This window comes from Schistocerca cancellata, chromosome 9 (assembly GCF_023864275.1).
Source record: "Schistocerca cancellata isolate TAMUIC-IGC-003103 chromosome 9, iqSchCanc2.1, whole genome shotgun sequence".
Classification (NCBI taxonomy): domain Eukaryota; kingdom Metazoa; phylum Arthropoda; class Insecta; order Orthoptera; family Acrididae; genus Schistocerca; species Schistocerca cancellata.
This window is the reverse complement of record NC_064634.1, coordinates 336471322-336491152: the sequence shown is the minus strand read 5'-3', so window position 1 is coordinate 336491152 and position 19831 is coordinate 336471322. Positions and strand designations below refer to the sequence as shown.

The following is a 19831-nucleotide window of genomic DNA, read 5'->3' as shown; positions in this document are numbered from 1 at the left end:
TGTTTGTCCTCGAGCAGTAGGACGGAATCATCCTTCCCACTTTAAGAGTCCGCCCCCACACCGTCAATCTGGCGAAGGATGCGTTTCAAAGAAACACTGCCACATCCTCTTACAGACCGGATCTCTCACATCTTTGGCGACCTGAAGAAAGACAGGCGTGGATGTCGGTTTGAGTCAGATGCAGACTCAGAAGTGCCAGAGTGTTTGCGGCTGTGGATCTGGCAGCCGCCGACCGTGTTCTACGAGACAGGAATCGATCGTTTCGTCTTCCAATGGGATAACTATCTTAACGTGTGCGGTAATTGTTTCTGAATGGAACCATTCGCTGGTCCGGTTGTGGCGGTTTTTCGGTTTTCATTTCACTGACGCTCATACTCGCTTCGACGCGCCTGTTGCCTAGTCCAACTCCGGCGCTTATTACGAATCGAAAATTGAAGCGATGATGATGAGGTCCCATACTCCAAGGAGCGTAGGGGACGATGCGGGAGACCCGCACCGTTGTACTAGGCAAGGTCCTAGTGGAGGTGGTTTGCCATTGCCTTCCTCCGACCGTAATGGGGCTGAATGATGATGACGCAGACGACACAGGCAGGAAAAATCCCTGTATAAAGAAAGATTCATCTCATGATAATGGTATATGCCCAGAGACACGCGGTAGATCTAATAAAAGCTGTGTACGTAAGTAATGAAAATAAAAATGAATAAGTAACCACCCTTCACGACTGAGAGGCTACAGGGACGTATATTGGACCGATTCATTTGTGCAGCTAACAAGGAAAACATTAAGCCGAAAGGTCACCGATTTCGCTTATCTTTCGCAGGGTTGTAAATACTTAAATATAAGAAATGGTTCTCTACTACGGTGAGCTTCTCAAGCATTTTGGCGAGTTCGAGGTTCAAAGTTTTAGGAGCCATTCTGAACGCCATGCGAGCCGGAAGCCAAAGCGAATCGCCGTTTGCGCAACGGGTTGAGGTGGTAGGCTACAGTTCTGCCCGTACTGCGTTCGGATATAATAATTGCTTTGTTGGGTATTCACCAAACACTTGTATCGCTATAACGAATCGTCTTTCTTTGGACACGAGAAATTGTAACAATAACGACATTCGTGACGAGGTATAGTCCACAGCTCCTGGTCTAATTTTAACACACTAGAGATTCATCTTAGCTAGTAGAACGATCGGAGACTTTCGAGACAAAAGAGAAAGGAGAATTTAATTTGGTTCTTTCACTTATAAAGATAAAAAAATATTTAGTTTGCAGATTATCAAGATTGATGACAACTTATGACACGAGCATCAAGGAAATTCAGTGTAACTCGTAAAGCTACAGAACTTACCCGAATAGCTTATAAAAGCACATATATCTCCACGAAGCGTTACTCCCAAGTATTTTTAAGAATTGATCGTTAAATAAACGATAACTCAATCTCGATTCTATGGCCGAGCTGTTCTGGGCGCTTCAGTCCGGAACCGCGCTGCTGCTTCGGTGGCAAGTTCGCATCCTGCCTAGGGCATGGATGTGTGTGATGTCCTTAGGTTAGTTAGGTTTAAGTAGTTCTAAGTCTAGGGGACTGGATGACCTCAGTTGTTAAGCCTCATAGTGCTTAGAGCCATTTGAACCATTTAATCTCGATTCATTATTATTCTTCGACTGTACATTGCTACGATTGAACCACAATTGTTATCAGTATTACTATTGCTTCTCTCCAAAGAAACATGATTCGAAGTAGCGATACAATTGTTTGTTGGGAGATTAGGAAAAAGGAAACTGAGGGTAGAACTATAGTGTGACGCCTCAACCGCTTCACCTGATGACGCTAATCGTCGCCTGTCGCTCTATTGTGGTATTGAACAGGCTCTTATAACTTTGAAACTCGATTTTAGGAAAATGCTTGAGAAACGCATCGTACTGTAACAGCAACTGATACATTTTTATCCGGATCAGAATAATAATTAAGTGTTTGGAAAAGAACTACCATAGCAACAAACAACCAGAGTATTTTGGTCACGCCTTCTGTTTTGTTGACCGCTGTCATATCTCTCTGCCCACGGCAGATACCACCACTAACGTAACTGTTGTGTTGTTTATGTGCGGTTTCTCTGGGTTGACTTCCTTTGTAATCAGTTAAAGAATGTCAAAGCCAAAACCCCTTTAACGTGCGCAACCGAGTTTAAGGCTGAGTTAGTACCTCTTTCAACTATAAACTACAATAGATAATTGGAAAAAGAAATTGTGTAGAGTAGTTGGAAGAAAGCACACATCACAACCGTCTAGAAGACGGGTAGACAAAGTGAACCACAAAACTACCGTCCAATATCTTTATCATCCATTTGCTGTAGAATCTTACGTCACAAACGTAATCTATCTCGAACAGAATTACCGTTTCTATGCAACCGGCACGGATTCCGTAAACATCGGTTATGGGAAAGCAAATTCGTGCAATTCTCACTTGACATCCTGAAAGCCGTGGATCAAGGCAGTCGGACGCAATTTTTCTCGATTTCCGAAAAGTATTTGACTCGGTACCACATCACCGCTTACTGTAGTGTGGGGTATCAAGACGATTTTGTGCAATCCTAAGGATTTTTTTGTAGGAAGGTGGCAGCATTCTTTCATGGATGGAGAGTCATCGACGGAAAGACGTAGAAGTAACTTGAGGAAGTGTGTTGGAACCTTTGTTGTTCCTGTTATACATTAAAATAACCTTGCAGATAATAGTAAAAGTAGCCTCAAATGTTTCGCAGATGATGCAGTTATCTGTAATGAATTACTGTCTGGAAAAAAATGCACAAATATTAAATCAGATACAGATAACATATAAAGGTGATGCAAAGACTGGCAACGTGTTTTAAATTTTGACAAATGTAAAATTGTGCACTTCGCGAAACGGAAAAGTTTAGAACGCTTTGACTGCAGTATCAACGAATCACAGTTGGAATCGGTGAACTCGTAACAAATATTTGATTATAAAACTTCGTTGGGATATGAAAGGGGCCACAGCCAACAGCCAGATTATGAAAGGGAACTATCACATAGTCAGGCTTCACCAACTGCGACATGGTCGCGTATACAAACAGATCCAATACTGTCAAATGTTTTTTATTCCAGTCTTTGATCACAATATGAATTCTTTAGACGATGACCGGTTTCAGTCCGTAATGACCATCCTCAGATCTTTTTTTACACCATGTCCTATGGCCTTATCACTTCAGGACATGGTGTAAAAAAGATCTGAGGATGGTCATTACGAATTGAAACCGGTCATCGTCTAAAGAATTCATATTGTGGTCAAACACTGGAATAAAAAACATTTGACATAGTCAGGCGTTAGTAAAGCAGGTTCATTGGTAAAAGACTAGGGGAATACCGTCAGTCTCCAAAGCAGCGAGAGCGAGAGCACCAGCAGCAGCACAGTACTGTTTGTATAAAGCGTTTATTTTGCATTTTGTTTACGACCTTCCACTAAGGAAGGGATTCTATTTGTGTTTATCTGCTCTGCATAGTAACTAACAGTTCTTGATAAAACTTTACGTAGTTTTCGTGTTAGATTTCTTAGTGTTTTCTTGATCGTTTAGAACAGAAAGCGCCCTAAAACCGTCTTTGTTTGTTTCGCGGCCGTTAGCCACTAGTCACTTGAATCAGCAGTTGTCTTGTGACAGCGAGAGCGAGAGCACCAGCAGCAGCACAGTACTGTTTGTATAAAGCGTTTATTTTGCATTTTGTTTACGACCTTCCACTAAGGAAGGGATTCTATTTGTGTTTATCTGCTCTGCATAGTAACTAACAGTTCTTGATAAAACTTTACGTAGTTTTCGTGTTAGATTTCTTAGTGTTTTCTTGATCGTTTAGAACAGAAAGCGCCCTAAAACCGTCTTTGTTTGTTTCGCGGCCGTTAGCCACTAGTCACTTGAATCAGCAGTTGTCTTGTGACAGCCAGAGCGAGAGCACCAGCAGCAGCGAGTACTGTTTGTATAAAGCGTTTTTGTACTTATTTGCTGCGCTTAGCTTTTAAATAGTTTTTCTGGGAAAACCTAGCGTAGTTTTCGCGTCTCGTATTTCAGTGAGTGTTTCTTGATTATCAGAGTAGCTCATCAGAAGATTATCTTGGGAATTTGTCACCGTATAGGGTAGGGTAAACATAGTCATGTGTAGGGACTGTGGTTGTTGTGAGCGGACGCAAGGAGAATTGGCCACTCTTCGGGGGCAGGTGGAGGCTTTGTCTGTTAGGCTCATCGAGCTCGAGGCGCAGGCGTCGGCTCGTAGTGGCGTTGGGGCAACTGTGGTGAGACCTATGCCTACTTCGGTGGCCTTGGAATCACATGGAACCCCTGATATCGCTGCGTCTTCCGGCAGTGAGCATCTTACCGGTCAGCCATCACTCCAGGGTGAATGGCGGACAGTGGTGGGCTCTCGCGTGCCTGGCCGAAAGGCGAAGGTGGGATCTGGCCGCGTGGCAGCTGCCTTACCCCTTTCCAACAGGTACGGGGTGCTTCCTAGTGGTGATGACATCGTTTCCGAGCCACCACAGGATGCCTCGCCTGTTGGGCCAGTGGCCGATTCTCCGGCAAGGTCCCGACAGTCACAGAGGGCGGGCCTATTAGTTATAGGGAGCTCCAACGTTAGGCGGGTTATGGAGCCCCTCAGGAAAATAGCGGGTAGGTCGGGGAAGAATGCCAGTGTGCACTCGGTGTGCTTGCCGGGGGGTCTCGTCCGTAATGTGGAGGAGGCCCTTCCGGTAGCTATTGAACGCACTGGGTGTGACCGGCTGCAGATAGTAGCACATGTCGGAACGAATGACGCCTGCCGCTTGGGTTCTGAGGCCATCCTTGGTTCCTTCCGGCGGCTGGCTGATTTGGTGAAGACAACCAGCATCGCACGCGGAGTGCAAGCTGAGCTTAATATCTGCAGCATAGTGCCCAGAGTCGATCGCGGTCCTCTGGTTTGGAGCCGTGTGGAGGGTCTAAACCAGAGGCTCAGACGACTCTGCGACTATAATGGTTGCAAATTCATCGACCTCCGTTATTGGGTGGAGAACTGTAGGGCCCCCCTAGACAGGTCAGGCGTGCACTACACACCGGAAGCAGCTACTAGGGTAGCAGAGAACGTGTGGCGTGCACACGGGGGTTTTTTAGGTTAGAGGGACCCCCCCTTGGGCGAAACGATAAAATACCTGACGGCTTACCAGAGAGGACATTATCATCGTTGATAAAGAACGTCCGTCCTCAGAGACCAAAAACAGGAAAAGTTAACGTAATGTTGGTAAACTGCAGGAGTATCCAGGGCAAGGTTCCTGAATTAGTATCTCTTATTGAAGGAAATAGTGCGCATATAGTATTAGGAACGGAAAGTTGGTTAAAACCGGAAGTGAACAGTAACGAAATCCTAGACACAGAATGGAATATATACCGCAAGGATAGGATAAACGCCAATGGTGGAGGAGTATTTATAGCAGTAAAGAATTCAATAATATCCAGTGAAGTTATTAGCGAATGCGAATGTGAAATAATCTGGGTTAAGCTAAGTATCAAAGGTGGGTCAGATATGATAGTCGGATGCTTCTATAGACCACCTGCATCAGCAACCGTAGTAGTTGAGCGCCTCAGAGAGAACCTGCAGAACGTCGTGAAGAAGTTTCGTGATCATACTATTGTAATAGGGGGAGACTTCAATCTACCAGGTATAGAATGGGATAGTCACACAATCAGAACTGGAGCCAGGGACAGAGACTCTTGTGACATTATCCTGACTGCCTTATCCGAGAATTACTTCGAGCAGATAGTTAGAGAACCAACTCGTGAAGCTAACGTTTTAGACCTCATAGCAACAAATAGACCGGAACTTTTCGACTCCGTGAATGTAGAAGAGGGTATCAGTGATCATAAGTCAGTGGTTGCATCAATGACTACAAGTGTAATAAGAAATGCCAAGAAAGGAAGGAAAATATATTTGCTTAACAAGAGTGATAGGGCACAAATCGCAGAATATCTGAGTGACCACCATCAAACGTTCATTTCTGAGGAAGAGGATGTGGAACAAAAATGGAAAAAATTCAGAAACATCGTCCAGTATGCCTTAGATAAGTTCGTACCGACTAAGGTCCAAAGCGAGGGGAAAGATCCACCGTGGTATAACAATCATGTACGAAAGGTACTACGGAAACAAAGAAAGCTTCATCATAGGTTTAAGAGTAGTCGAATCATAGCTGATAAGGAAAAGCTGAACGAAGCGAAAAAGAGCGTAAAGAGAGCAATGAGAGAAGCATTCAACGAATTCGAACGTAAAACATTGGCAAACAATCTAAACAAGAACCCTAAAAAGTTTTGGTCATATGTAAAATCGGTAAGCGGATCTAAATCCCCTATTCAGTCACTCGTTGACCACGATGGCACCGAAACAGAGGACGACCGAAGAAAGGCAGAAATACTGAATTCAGTGTTCCGAAACTGTTTCACTGCGGAAAATCGTAACACGGTCCCTGACTTCAGCCGTCGCACGGACGCCAAAATGGAAAATATTGAAATAAACGATATCGGAATTGAAAAACAACTGCTATCACTTAGTAGCGGAAAAGCATCCGGACCAGACGAGATACCCTTAAGATTCTACAGTGATTATGCTAAAGAACTTGCCCCCTTTCTATCAGCAATTTATCGTAGATCGCTGGAAGAACGTAAAGTACCTAGCGACTGGAAGAAAGCGCAGGTCGTTCCCATTTTCAAGAAGGGTCATAAATCAGATGCGAATAATTATAGGCCTATTTCGCTTACGTCAATCTGTTGTAGAATAATGGAACATGTTTTGTGTTCTCGTATTATGACGTTCTTAGATAATACAAATCTCCTTCATCATAACCAACATGGATTCCGCAAACAGAGATCATGTGAAACTCAGCTCGCCCTATTTGCCCAAGAAATTCACAGTGCCGTAGACACTGGCGAGCAGATTGATGCCGTATTCCTGGACTTCAGGAAGGCATTTGATACGGTTCCGCACTTACGTTTAATGAAAAAAATACGAGCTTACGGAATATCGGACCAGGTTTGTGATTGGATTCAGGATTTCCTAGAAGAAAGAACTCAACATGTCATTCTTAACGGTTCAAAATCTGCAGATGTAGAGGTAATTTCGGGAGTACCGCAAGGAAGCGTGATAGGACCTTTATTGTTTACAATATACATAAATGACTTAGTTGACAACATCGGTAGCTCCGTGAGGCTATTTGCAGATGACACGGTTGTCTACAAGAAAGTAGCAACATCAGAAGACTCGTACGTACTCCAGGAAGACCTGCAGAGGATTAATGCATGGTGCGACAGCTGGCAGCTTTCCCTAAACGTAGATAAATGTAATATAATGCGCATACATAGGGGCAGAAATCCATTCCAGTACGATTATGCCATAGGTGGTAAATCATTGGAAGCGGTAACGACCGTAAAATACTTAGGAGTTACTATCCGGAGCGATCTGAAGTGGAATGATCACATAAAACAAATAGTGGGAAAAGCAGGCGCCAGGTTGAGATTCATAGGAAGAATTCTAAGAAAATGTGACTCATCGACGAAAGAAGTAGCTTACAAAACGCTTGTTCGTCCGATTCTTGAGTATTGCTCATCAGTATGGGACCCTTACCAGGTTGGATTAATAGAAGAGATAGACATGATCCAGCGAAAAGCAGCGCGATTCGTCATGGGGACATTTAGTCAGCGCGAGAGCGTTACGGAGATGCTGAACAAGCTCCAGTGGCGGACACTTCAAGAAAGGCGTTACGCAATACGGAGAGGTTTATTATCGAAATTACGAGAGAGCACATTCCGGGAAGAGATGGGCAACATATTACTACCGCCCACATATATCTCGCGTAATGATCACAACGAAAAGATCCGAGAAATTAGAGCAAATACGGAGACTTACAAGCAGTCGTTCTTCCCACGCACAATTCGTGAATGGAACAGGGAAGGGGGGATCAGATAGTGGTACAATAAGTACCCTCCGCCACACACCGTAAGGTGGCTCGCGGAGTATAGATGTAGATGTAGATGTAGATGTAGATTGCTTGTAAATCACTCGTGCGACCCATCCCAGAATACTGCTCGAGTGTGTGGGACCCATATCAAACAGGACTGAAGCCGTCCTTACATTGGTAATGTTTCTCATCGTGAAGCACACCAGACGTAGTATCCGTCGTGCTTACTGCACGCTCCGAAACCACATGATACATCACACGGAACACGCTCCTCGTTCGCAGCGCTGTCCTGCGGCAGTTGCTGCATCTGCTGCACGAGTCACAAAGTTTGTTTGCAAGAACGGGCGCGCATAAAATAGATGTGTTGACTATCTTCGCGATCCGCGAAGAAGGACGGAGAAAATCACGAAGACGTTTCTAGATTCGTCGATAACTTGAACAGCGAATTGCTGCAGAACGATCTGAGGCACATACTGATAGAAGTTATTCATTAACTCAGTTGAATATAATCACATTTTTTAACTGAATACAATTGAAGTACAGCGTCTAACGTCGGTTTGCACGTGCGTAATATCCACATTGACGATTTGTGCTGACTATTATCACTATGAAGTAATGTACTACATCACATAGGTTTCAAGATCGACATTTGCATGGGAGACTTTTTCGAAGCCACTCATCGTCATTGAAAAAGATATTTACCGACAGGACACAAACATGAGACAGTCCATAAGGCTTGTATCTTTCACAGAAAGTTTCACAACAGCAGAAACTATTGCGTAACTTGCATTTATTTTCTGGCCGTTACTGTAAGAATTCCGGTCATTGGGGGAACATTTCAGTAGTTAGCCTGTCCAAGAAGAATTGCAGCGTATACATTCTGTGCAATAAATAATATCGAATATTGTGGAGCATACTTCTGTAAAATTAGTAAAGTCACAGAATCATTTAGAAAACATTAGAGGAAAAAAATTGCTGGTAGACCGACGGGAATCTCCAACCTTTTGCTTGACAGTTTGCAACACTGTCTACCAGGCTAGAGCTTGAACACGACTGCAGCGTCTAAGTTACATGGTATACAGTTTTTACAAATGTCTTAAGGTTGTGACCACAGATGTCTTTATCTGACATATAAACACTGTCTTGCACTTACGGTCACGACACTCCTGCTCATTTGTGTTGTACACTACGACAGCAGCGCTCCAAGCGGACAGGAAGCTACACTCCTGAATAAGATATCGGATGAGTGCGAATAGTATCGTTTATATTGATATGTAGCATAGTTTTCACAATGGGAAGCGTATGTAGTACCATAAAATCGACAATAACTAAAAAATTACGCCGCATTTGTCTTTCCTTAGTTTGCTAATGATCTCGGGAGGTATGTCACTGTCACAGGACAGTTTAAGTACGATTCTCTTGTAACTTATAGGTATTTGCTGAAGAAGTCGTTTTCTTTTAAGAACCAATAAACGGCTAGTAAACAGCAGAAGACCTAACCTTTCGTAGAAAGACTTCTTCTATCTACTCACCAATGTGACGTTTCCTTCCCTACACTTCTAGTCAAATCAATGAATGTGAAATGTAGGAAACTTGTTATTTAACGTACCAGCCCACCCCAGTTATTTAGCTGAAGGTGGCAATAAACCGTCAAAAGCAACAAAACTGTTTCCCAACGCAAAAGAAACCAATTCCACAATTGTTGCTACATCTGAGCCACAAATGGCAATGATCTCCAACAAACTCGCTTTCGAAGGAGAAGTAATTACATTTACAAAAGTAGTCGTGTACTAGAAAGTCGAGTGAATCGTAGGATGTGCGAATCATTAGGCTAGATACAAAATTGTTGCGTGCAAGGATTGTACCTACCATAAAAAGAACAGGCAACAACAGAAATATATGTCTATATTCTTTTGCTTTCAGCGGGCTAAGCAGCATTTCGAAAGAATTTCTTCGTCAGAAATTTGTAGCTTATGTGGTTGCATCAGTGAGATTCGACTGATTTTACATTTATTTCACAGTCGTTCACATCTCTCGATAATTTACTAATGGCTGGAATGCAAAAATATGGGTACAATAACTATTTCATTAATTAAGTGGAAAAATGAGAACAAACATCCATCTTATATCTGGCGTTCTAGCCGCTGTGAGCGCTAGTCTCGTTCCAACTGTCAAACGCTAAAAACTTTCGCAGCAATGAGTCCCCCGATTGTGTATGTTAGACTGTGATCTAACAAGAACTAATTTTAGCCAAACCGATGCATTTTCGAGACAATCTCAATGTGCTGGTGTTTTAAAACAGCTTTCATTGATACTTTGTACGCCACAATATCACAAAACAATGTTGTTCAGCTCCTTCTCACTTAACACAATATGTCTCCTAAGTAGTGTTTGTGACGTAAAACCGATGCTGCGTCTTATTGGCCACGTTGCTCTCCACAAGGCAAAAGTCCCTACACAGCAGGTTCTTCCTTTCACGAATGCAGTGTAGTGGAATGTGGAAGTCCTCACTGTGACATCAACTACCTGTCGGTATTAGTCAAAAATGGCTCTGAGCACTATGGGACTTAACAGCTATGGTCATCAGTCCCCTAGAACTTAGAAATACTTAAACCTAAATAACCTAAGGACAGCACACAACACCCAGTCATCACGAGGCAGAGAACGGTATTAGTCCACACCCGATGACGGAAAGTTGCAAAGTACGTTACATAGGCCAGGAACACATTAGGGAAACATTACTTTAGGAGCAAACGGATAACAGGATTTCAGCCGTTAGTCCAGTGATTGCCATCTCAGTGGAAGGGGTATCACTGGACTCCGTAATCGACACGGGGAGTCCGATCTCGCCTCAACAGGGGCTACTGAACGTATACAGACGAAGGGCTGCACGAATGGCCACAGGATTGTTCAACTCGTGCTAGAGTGTATCAGAGATGCAAGAAAAAAAGAACTGATATGCAGCCGAAGATAGCCGCAAATTATCCCGAGGAACTTTACTTACACGATTTTAATAACTGGCTTTAAATAATGGTTATAGGGCTACACGATTTCTTACGTATATAATGTAAATACAGAAAACTGCAACAAGTCACTTTTTTGAAATAGTTATTTATTCCAAGAATCGGTTTTCGAATCTTTTAAGGCTCATCTTCAAATGGTGTAACCTGTACACAAAAAAGTGCGTTGTTGTAGTCACTGGTTCTTAATGGGGGTACGACGTCAAACGGGCCGGCTTGGAGCAGGAGAGACACCACAGGACATTTTAATTTCCACTGTCTATACTTTGACGAATAAATCCATAAAACTTTGTCATCATGATCAGGAAGGATTAAGGAATCACAATCATAGCAGTGGAAGTTAAAAAAAATAACAAAATAATTTTTTTTACATATGAAAGTTCATAATTTTTTCAATTTTATTGGCTGCGTTTGTTGCTATAGGTACATGTTTCTTCATAAGTAAGAGAGATTCTTCGATGACTTTTGTACAGCATACTAACCATACTTACAGGTGTATGAAACTCTAGAAATGATTTAATTTATGAAAAAATGAATGTGCTGTTACATTTTAAACTTCATGTTCAGAAGAAACTCAAATTTTATAGTTAATTATCTCAATTTTTACCACAGTTTTTAACAGATTTGGAAAATTCTAGAGTTTCATACACCTGTACGTATGGTTTTTATGCTGTGCGAAATTCATCGAAGAATCTCCCTTACTTATGATGAAAAGTGTACCTATAGCAACAAATGCAGCCAATGGTAAGTGAAAAAAAGATAAAATACAAACGTAAAAAATAAATTATTTTCTTATATTTTTGAACTTCCACCACTATAAGTGTAAATCCTGAATCCTTTCTGGTCATTCTGACAAAGTTTTACGAATTTATTTTTAAAAGTATAGACAGTGGAAATTAAAAATTCCTGTGGTGTCTCTCCTTCTCGAAGTCGTCCCGTTTGACGTCCTACCCCCCCCCCCCCCCTCCCCCCTCAAACATCCGTGATGGATGAGCTTATCCCTTACGTATAGTTACCTTAGGAACTGTGAGGATAAATTAGAGGCAATTACGCAGCGAATCTTCCGGTGTTCCGTACGTACGTGGGAGGGGAAGAAGCTCTAATATCTGTTCAATGGGAAGTACCCTCCGCCAAGCATTTCACAATGGTTTGCAGAGTAAGTATGAAGAAGAATATGTACCACACTCATGAGGCGAACAGAATCGGTGCATGTGTTTCCCCCGCTAAGTACTGGCTACGCCGACGAGCGAGGGGACGAAATCCGGCAGCAGGCGGCTGGGCCAGCGGAGGCGGACTCACCGTCTTGGCGGAGAGGTCGGAGCGCGTCCAGTCGTGCACGGGCGACATGCCAGCGGCTGTGCGGCGTGTGTCGCTGCCCGCACTGGCGTCGCGTCGGCTGCCGAGAGCGCGGCGAGGCCGGGCCGCGGCGACGGCGCTCCTGATTGGCCGGCTGCGGGGCTCCCGGCATCCCGCGGTGTCGCGACGCGGACTTGCGCCGCTCGCCTCGCCCACCCTGCCACACCTTTCACTGAAAGCGCGACGCAAGCGCGAGCCGCGCGCTGCAACACGCTACAGAGCAGTGGCTCCCAAAATCCCTGAAAGAGAAGGCGTATCAGCAGGAATACAGAAACCGTATCCATACTTCTTGGTATCGAGAACTTTCAAGTTGATACTCAGACCGTTTATTTCGATTCTTTTCAATTGATACTTTTACTCACATCATTACTTTACCCGTAATGCTGTTTGGATAGAACAACCTGTTTCTTATACAACGGATGTCAGAGACGGATGTAAAGCGATTTCAGATCCACAAACACAGTACGGTTATCTGGTAAACTAGTCAATTTGCCCATTATGTAGTGAGTGTGGACAAACCAGAACTGTCAGATTCCACACGTGGGATCGAGCACTGTTTGATGAACTGCGAAGAAACGAAAATATCTCTATATTTGGTAAAAATGCAGAGGTAGGGCATAGTTAGTATTGCAAAAGCTCGTTTCCATATTATCTCGATATGTTTAGGAACTGTAACATTCAGCCACAAGCAAACAGTGAGAATATATTTATATACCCTATTGGCCATTACAATTGCTACAATAAGAAGAAATGCAGATGATAAACGGGTATTCATTGGACAAATATATTATACTAGAACTGACATGTGATTACATTTTCACGCAATTTGGGTGCATAGATGCTGAGAAATCAGTACCCAGAACAACCACCTCTGGCCGTAACAATGGCCTTGATACGCCTGGGCATTGAGTCAAACAGAGCTTGGATGGCATGTACAGGTACAGCTGCCCATGCAGCTTCAACACAATACCACAATTCATCGAGAGTAGTGACTGGCGTATTGTGACGAGCCAGTTGCTCGGCAACCATTGACAAGGCGTTTTCAATTGGTGAGAGATATGGAGAATGTGCTGGCTGGGGTAGCAGTCGAACATTTTCTATATCCAGAAATGCCCGTACGGAACCTGCAACATCCGGTCGTCCATTAACCTAATGAAATGTAGGGTTTCTCAGAGATCGAATGAAGGGTAGAGCCATGAGTCGTAACACATCTGACATGTAATGTCCACTGTTCAAAGCGCCGTCAATGCTAACAAGAGGTGACCGAGACGTGTAACCAATGGCACCCCATACCATCGCGCCGGGTGATACGCCAGTATGGCAATGGCGAATACACGCTTCCAATGTGCGTTCACCGCGATGTCGCCAAACACGGATGCGACCATCATGATGCTGTAAACACAACCTGGATTCATCCGAAAAAATGACGTTTTGTCATTCGTGCACCCAGGTTCGTCGTTGAGTACACCATCGCAGGCGCTCTTGTCTGTGATTCAGCGTCAAGGGTAACCGCAGCCATGGTCTCCGAGCTGATAGTCCATGCTGCTGCAAACATCGTCGAACTGTTCGTGCAAATGGTAGTTGTTTGGCAAACGTCCCTATCTGTTGACTCATGGATCGAGACGTGGCTGCACGATCCGTTACAGCCATGCGGATAAGATTCCTGTCATCTCGACTGCTAGTGATACGAGGCCGTTGGGATCCAGCACAGCGTTTCGTATTACCCTTTTGAACCCACCGATTCCATATTCTGCTAACAGTCATTGGATCTCGACCAACGCGAGCAGCAATGTCGCGATACGATAAACCGCAATCGCGATAGGCTACAATTCGACCTTTATCAAAGTCGGAAACGTGATGGTACGCATTTCTCCTCCTTACATGAGGCATCACAACAACGTTTCACCAGGCAACGCCGGTCAACTGCTGTTTGTGTATGAGAAATCGGTTGGAAACTTTCCTCATGTCAGCACATTGTAGGTGTCGCCACCGCATCACAGCATCTTCTTCATGTCGCTTAAATTTCGCGTCTGTAGCACGTCATCTTCGTGCTGTGGCAATTTTAGTGGCCAGTAGCGTATAAGCATACTGTAACACTGAAATAAAACGCAATAAACTTTTATTCAAATTTTAATTCAAGAGAGAACTTTCTTACTTATTCATAACTAAGTGAATCACGGAACATTGTGATTTAATTGTGTTGTAACTATTTAATGACAATAGAAACGTTCAGCTCAATCGATAATTGTCGACTTTTTGCCCTATCTTTCTTACTGTGTAGTTTTATCTTACGCATCTTCATTTATTTCCAAACTAGCCGAACTTCTCGCGTTGTCCCGGTATCTATTTATTACAATCATCTACATACATCAAAAAAAGTTTTGCTTCACCCCAGTTCCCAGAATTCCTGTAAGTGGACGTTGACTGTGGACATTGTATCATAGACACAGTCCCTTTGACTGTTCAGTGCGGTACAGATGGACCAAACAACATGTCGAATGGACCGCTCAGGACTGGCATCACGTTCTCTTCACCGACGAGTGTCGTATATGCCTTCAACCAGACAATCGTCGGTGACGTGTTTGGAGGCAATCCAGTCAGGCTGAACGCCTTAGACACACTGTCCAGCGAGTGCACTCCCTGATGTTTTGGGGTGGCATAATGAGGGGTCGACGTACGGCGCTGGTGGTCACGCAAGGCGCTCTAACGGCTGTACGATACGTGAATGCCGTCCTCCGACCGATAGTGCAACCATATCGGCAGCATACTGGCGAGGCATTCGTCTTCATGGACGACAATTCGCGAACCAATTATGCACGTCTTGTGAATGACTTCCTTCAGAATAACGACATCGCTCGACTAGAGTGGCCAGCATGTTCTACAGACATGAACCCTATCGAACATGCCTGGGATAGATTGAAAATGGCTATTTATGGACGACGTGACTCTCCAACCACGCTCAAGGATCTACTCCGAATTGCCGTTGTGGAGTGGGACAATCTGGACCAACAGTATGCCACGACGAATACAGGAATGCTTCAGTGTAAGAGGACGTGCTTCTGGATATTAGAGGGACCGGTGTGTACAGCAGTCTGGACCACGACCTCTGAAGGTCTCGCTGCATGGTGGTAAAACATGCAATGTGTGGTTTTATAGAGTAATAAAAAGGGTGGAAATGATGTTTATGTTCTCTACTCCAATTTTCTGTACGGGTTCCGGAACTCTTGGAACGGAGGTGATGAGAAACTTTTTGATGTTTTTATTAGTCCATCTCCTCCTTCTCCTCTCCCTGTCCACCCCCTTCTTCGTCCAACACGCGCCACTCCCTCCTCCCTCTCTCTGTCCATTTCATCATCCGCCCTCTCTGTCCATCTCTTTCCTTCCTCTTGTTTATCTCTTCCTCCTCCTCTTTCTGCCTATCTCACCTTTCTCCTCTCTCTTTTCATCTCTTCCTTCCCCTATTCCTGCCTCTTTCTCCCCCTGTCTCTGTCCATCTCTTCTTCTTTCCTTTCTCTGTCCCTCTCCTGCTCCAGTTATCTGTGCTCATCTCCTTCTCTGCCCTCTCTCTCCATCCATCTTCACCTCCTCCTTCTCTCTCCGCGTTATCACCATCTCGATAGGAAGCTAGTGGTTCTTACCCTCACAGTATTTATTTCCGGACCGTAACTTTTGTGTGTCCAAATTTGTTTGAAGTCGTTCCAGGGTTTTAGGACGGGCTTTTTACTCGTGGCTTTAAACATATCAAATATATTTCAGATGTGTTTAAAATATTTCACTCGTATCTGTACAGATACGTCCATTTCCCCTATATTTAGCGAATTTCGCCCTGCAGTTTTACTGACGCGCATCTCAATGTTTGTGAAGTCATATCTTCTGAAATGTGTGTTGTACTTGGTATAATTTTGTAGGTACATCCAGTGGTATATATGGGTACTGTGAGAGAAATTTTTTGTTTATAGTGTTAGTAGTAAAATTAAAACGTCATGCATGATGCAGCAGTTTGCCACACATCTCAGTGTTAACGACGTCATATCGCTTGAACTATATATTGTACAATGATATACTTACCTAGCTACATTCAATAGCATGGAGTTAGCACTGCGAAATGTGCTGCGGATAGATTTAGGAGTAAAAAAGTAATACATTAAAACGTCGCACATGATGCCACATGATACCACATGATGCACAAAAACGTGCAGTAAGAGTTATATGTGGTTTGAACTCAAGAACATCCTGCAGAAGCCTGTTTAGGGAAATAGGGATACTAACTACTGCTTCCCAATATATTTATTCTTTAATGAAATTTGTCATTAAAATATATCACTTTTTCAAACCAACAGCTCAATTCATGGAGTCAGTACTAGAAATAAGAATAATCTTCACAAGGATTTAAAGTCACTTAGTCTTGTACAAAAAGGTGTGCATTATTCAGGAACACATATTTTCAATAAATTGCCAGCAGCCGCAAAAAGCTTAACAAGCAATGGAATTCAGTTTAAGAGAAGCCTAAAAGATTTATTGGTGGCCAACTCCTTTTACTCTATTGATGAATTTCTCAGTAGAACCAACTGATTTGTATATATATATATATATATATATATATATATATATATATATAGTATAACTTCTGTACAATTTCAGTGCAGTAATGTGTTCATTGTAAATAAGTGTGTGTGTGTGTGTGTGTGTGTGTGTGTGTGTAAGTACAATCTAACTTCTGCATTATTTCAGTGCAGTAATGTCTTCATTGTAAAGTATTATAGTAGTTGTTTTACACGTTTATTACCTTATAAATAAATAAAAAAACTTTTTTATTTTAAGTTCAGTGCATTAGTATTTGTAAAATGATCCTTTCATATAGTGTTCATTAAAAAATGACGATCATTCCACTTGGGACCTGTGGAATGGTACATTAGCTTATTTGTTTGAGTTGTAAATATTTATCATGTATTGTTGTTTTTCTGACATGTTCTACATCCTGGAGGACCTCCTCACTACGGATGAATTGGAATGAAAGTAAATCTAATCTAATCTAATTTTCACGCATCTTAGTATTTGGCGTCATATTCCCGAACTATGCGTCATACAATGATATACTGCATTTTTGTAGGTACATTCAGGGACATATGTGAATACAGTCTGTGAAATGCGTTGCGAATAGAGCTGTCAGCAAAGATGTAATAATTTAAGCGTCATGCACGATGCGGAAATTTTTTACGCATCTCAGTGCCTATGATGTCGTATCTCCTTGAACTGTGTGGCGCACAATGATACAATTTTGTTGGCACATTCAGTGGTATGTATGAATACAATTTGAAAAATGTGTCGCGAATATAGTTAGTAATAAAGAAGTAAGAAAAAAAACGTCGTGCTTCATGCAGCAGTTTTACTGCATGACCAGCGAAAATATGAACAATAAACGAGAAATGAAAACGTCATGCTTCAAGCTGCAGTTTCACGGCATGAACAGCGAAACTGTAAACAATAAGCTTTTATCTTTTCATCAAAATGGCTCTAAGCTCTGAGTACTATGGAACTTAACATCAGAGGTCTTCAGTCCCTTAGACTTAGAACTACTTAAACCTAACTAACTTAAGGACATCACACACATTCATGCTCGAGGCAGGATTCGAACCTGCAACCGTAGCAGCAGCGCGGTTTCGGACTGAAGCGCCTAGAACCGCTCGGTCACAGCGGCCGGCTCTTTTCATCACTTTATGGAATTTGTCAGCGAGAAGAAGTTTCGTAAAGGCTTGAAATAATGCGTAAAGTTTGTTGCAAGTGTCTAAGCGCTTTTATTAGCAAATACTTGACTGCAAATTGAGGGTATTTGCGCGTCGTGGACTTCACTGTATTTTCACTCCCACCACTTTGGCGGAGGGGTGTTTCTTCTCTCACAGTCATTCTTTCCAGACAGTAAGTCATAAGCATACCGTCTGGATAAGGAGATGTGAAACCCGCGTACATACTTTTAAACGTACTTTAATTTTCGTATTGCGTATGGACATGGATTTTAAGCTTAAGATGATTTGAATTGCTGTTTCGTTAACAATTCGACAAACAAATAAATAGAGAAGAGAACCTATTTCATGTACAATGTACCATCAATTGCGAAGTAACAATAACGATGAAACCTATTGTGTGGAAAGGTCAGACAAACACGGCGTGTGACTGCCAGAGAAAATTTTTCTCATAGTTGTTTAGTGAGGACATTTAAGTTGAACACTACAGTATGTGTTTGCATCAATTTTTCATTTGAAATTTGCTTTTACAACAATAAAAAAGTAAAAAACGTAGAAAGAAACGCTCTCGTTAACACGTCGCTTCGGGATTTCTGGAAGATACGCCCAGCGGATGAATTATGGGGAGCCGTTCTGTCGGTCAGGCTTCATGTGGTTTTTAGGCGATTTGCCACAACCAACTAGGTGAATATCGGGCTAGCTCCCACGTCCCAACTCAGTTACGACATTCTCAGTCCATTTAGAAAATGTTTGCACATGGTGTAACGCTAGACGCACACAGCTGTGGCACACGGAGTCCGTCCCGGGTGAGGGCGGGGGGGGGGGGGGGGGGGGTTGGTTGGTTGGTTGGTTGTTTGGGGAAGGAGACCAGACAGCGAGGTCATCGGTCTCATCGGATTAGGGAAGGACGGGGAAGGAAGTCGGCCGTGCCCTTTGAAAGAAACCATCCCGGCATTTGCCTGGAGCGATTTAGGGAAATCACGGAAAACCTAAATCAGGATGGCCGGACGCGGGATTGAACCGTCGTCCTCCCGAATGCGGGGGGGGGGGGGGGGGGGGATGGTGACAAACAGGGTGGCCGGACACTCTCTACCACTAACACTGTAAAGTCCGATAATTTAACGGCGAGGGATCAAGGCGAAGAAAAGGAAGAAGGAGTACTTTATCAATAATCTGCCCCCGATCCCTCATTCTTTAAAGAATGGGACTCCCATGTATGCAACAGCTCCAAACATCTGATTACGAATGAATAGATGCTGAAGTGTAAAAAAAAAGGCTCTGAGCACTATGGGACTTAACTTCTGAGGTCATCAGTCCCCTAGAACTAAGAACTACTTAAACCTAACTAACCTAAGGACATCACACACATCCATGCTCGAGGCAGGATTCGAACCTGCGACCGTAGCGGCCCCGCGGTTCCAGACTGTAGCGCCTAGAACCGCTCGGGCTGAAGTGTAGCCGCATGAACAACTAACATTTACAAAGCGGTTAACTGTTTTCCTTTTGCTGCTTTGTGAGGTAGTAAGTGAGGAAAAGATTAAAAAAGGAACGAAATTCACATATATTATAAAATGTATGTATGTATGCGTGTGAGTGTGTTTATTTGCGTGCGCGCGCATATGTGTGTGTGTGTGTGTGTTCCACATCTCCTCCTAAACCAATGGATCAATTTCAACCAAACTTGGTGTATGTATCACTTACTATTCGGCAAGAATCGCTGAGGGTGTGAAAATCACCTGCCTATCATAGT

At 43.3% G+C, this 19831-nt stretch overlaps 1 protein-coding gene across 1 annotated transcript in view; it reads right to left on the bottom strand.

Annotated features, from left to right (window-relative positions):
* Positions 1-12399, bottom strand: part of LOC126100377 (L-dopachrome tautomerase yellow-f2-like) — a 125787-nt gene extending 113388 nt beyond the window's left edge. The window contains exon 1 of the mRNA XM_049910985.1: positions 12284-12399. Coding sequence (XP_049766942.1) covers positions 12284-12331 — 48 coding nt within the window. The 5' untranslated portion in view covers positions 12332-12399. The remainder of the gene's footprint in view (positions 1-12283) is intronic.
* Between the last annotated feature and the right edge of the window lie 7432 nt (positions 12400-19831).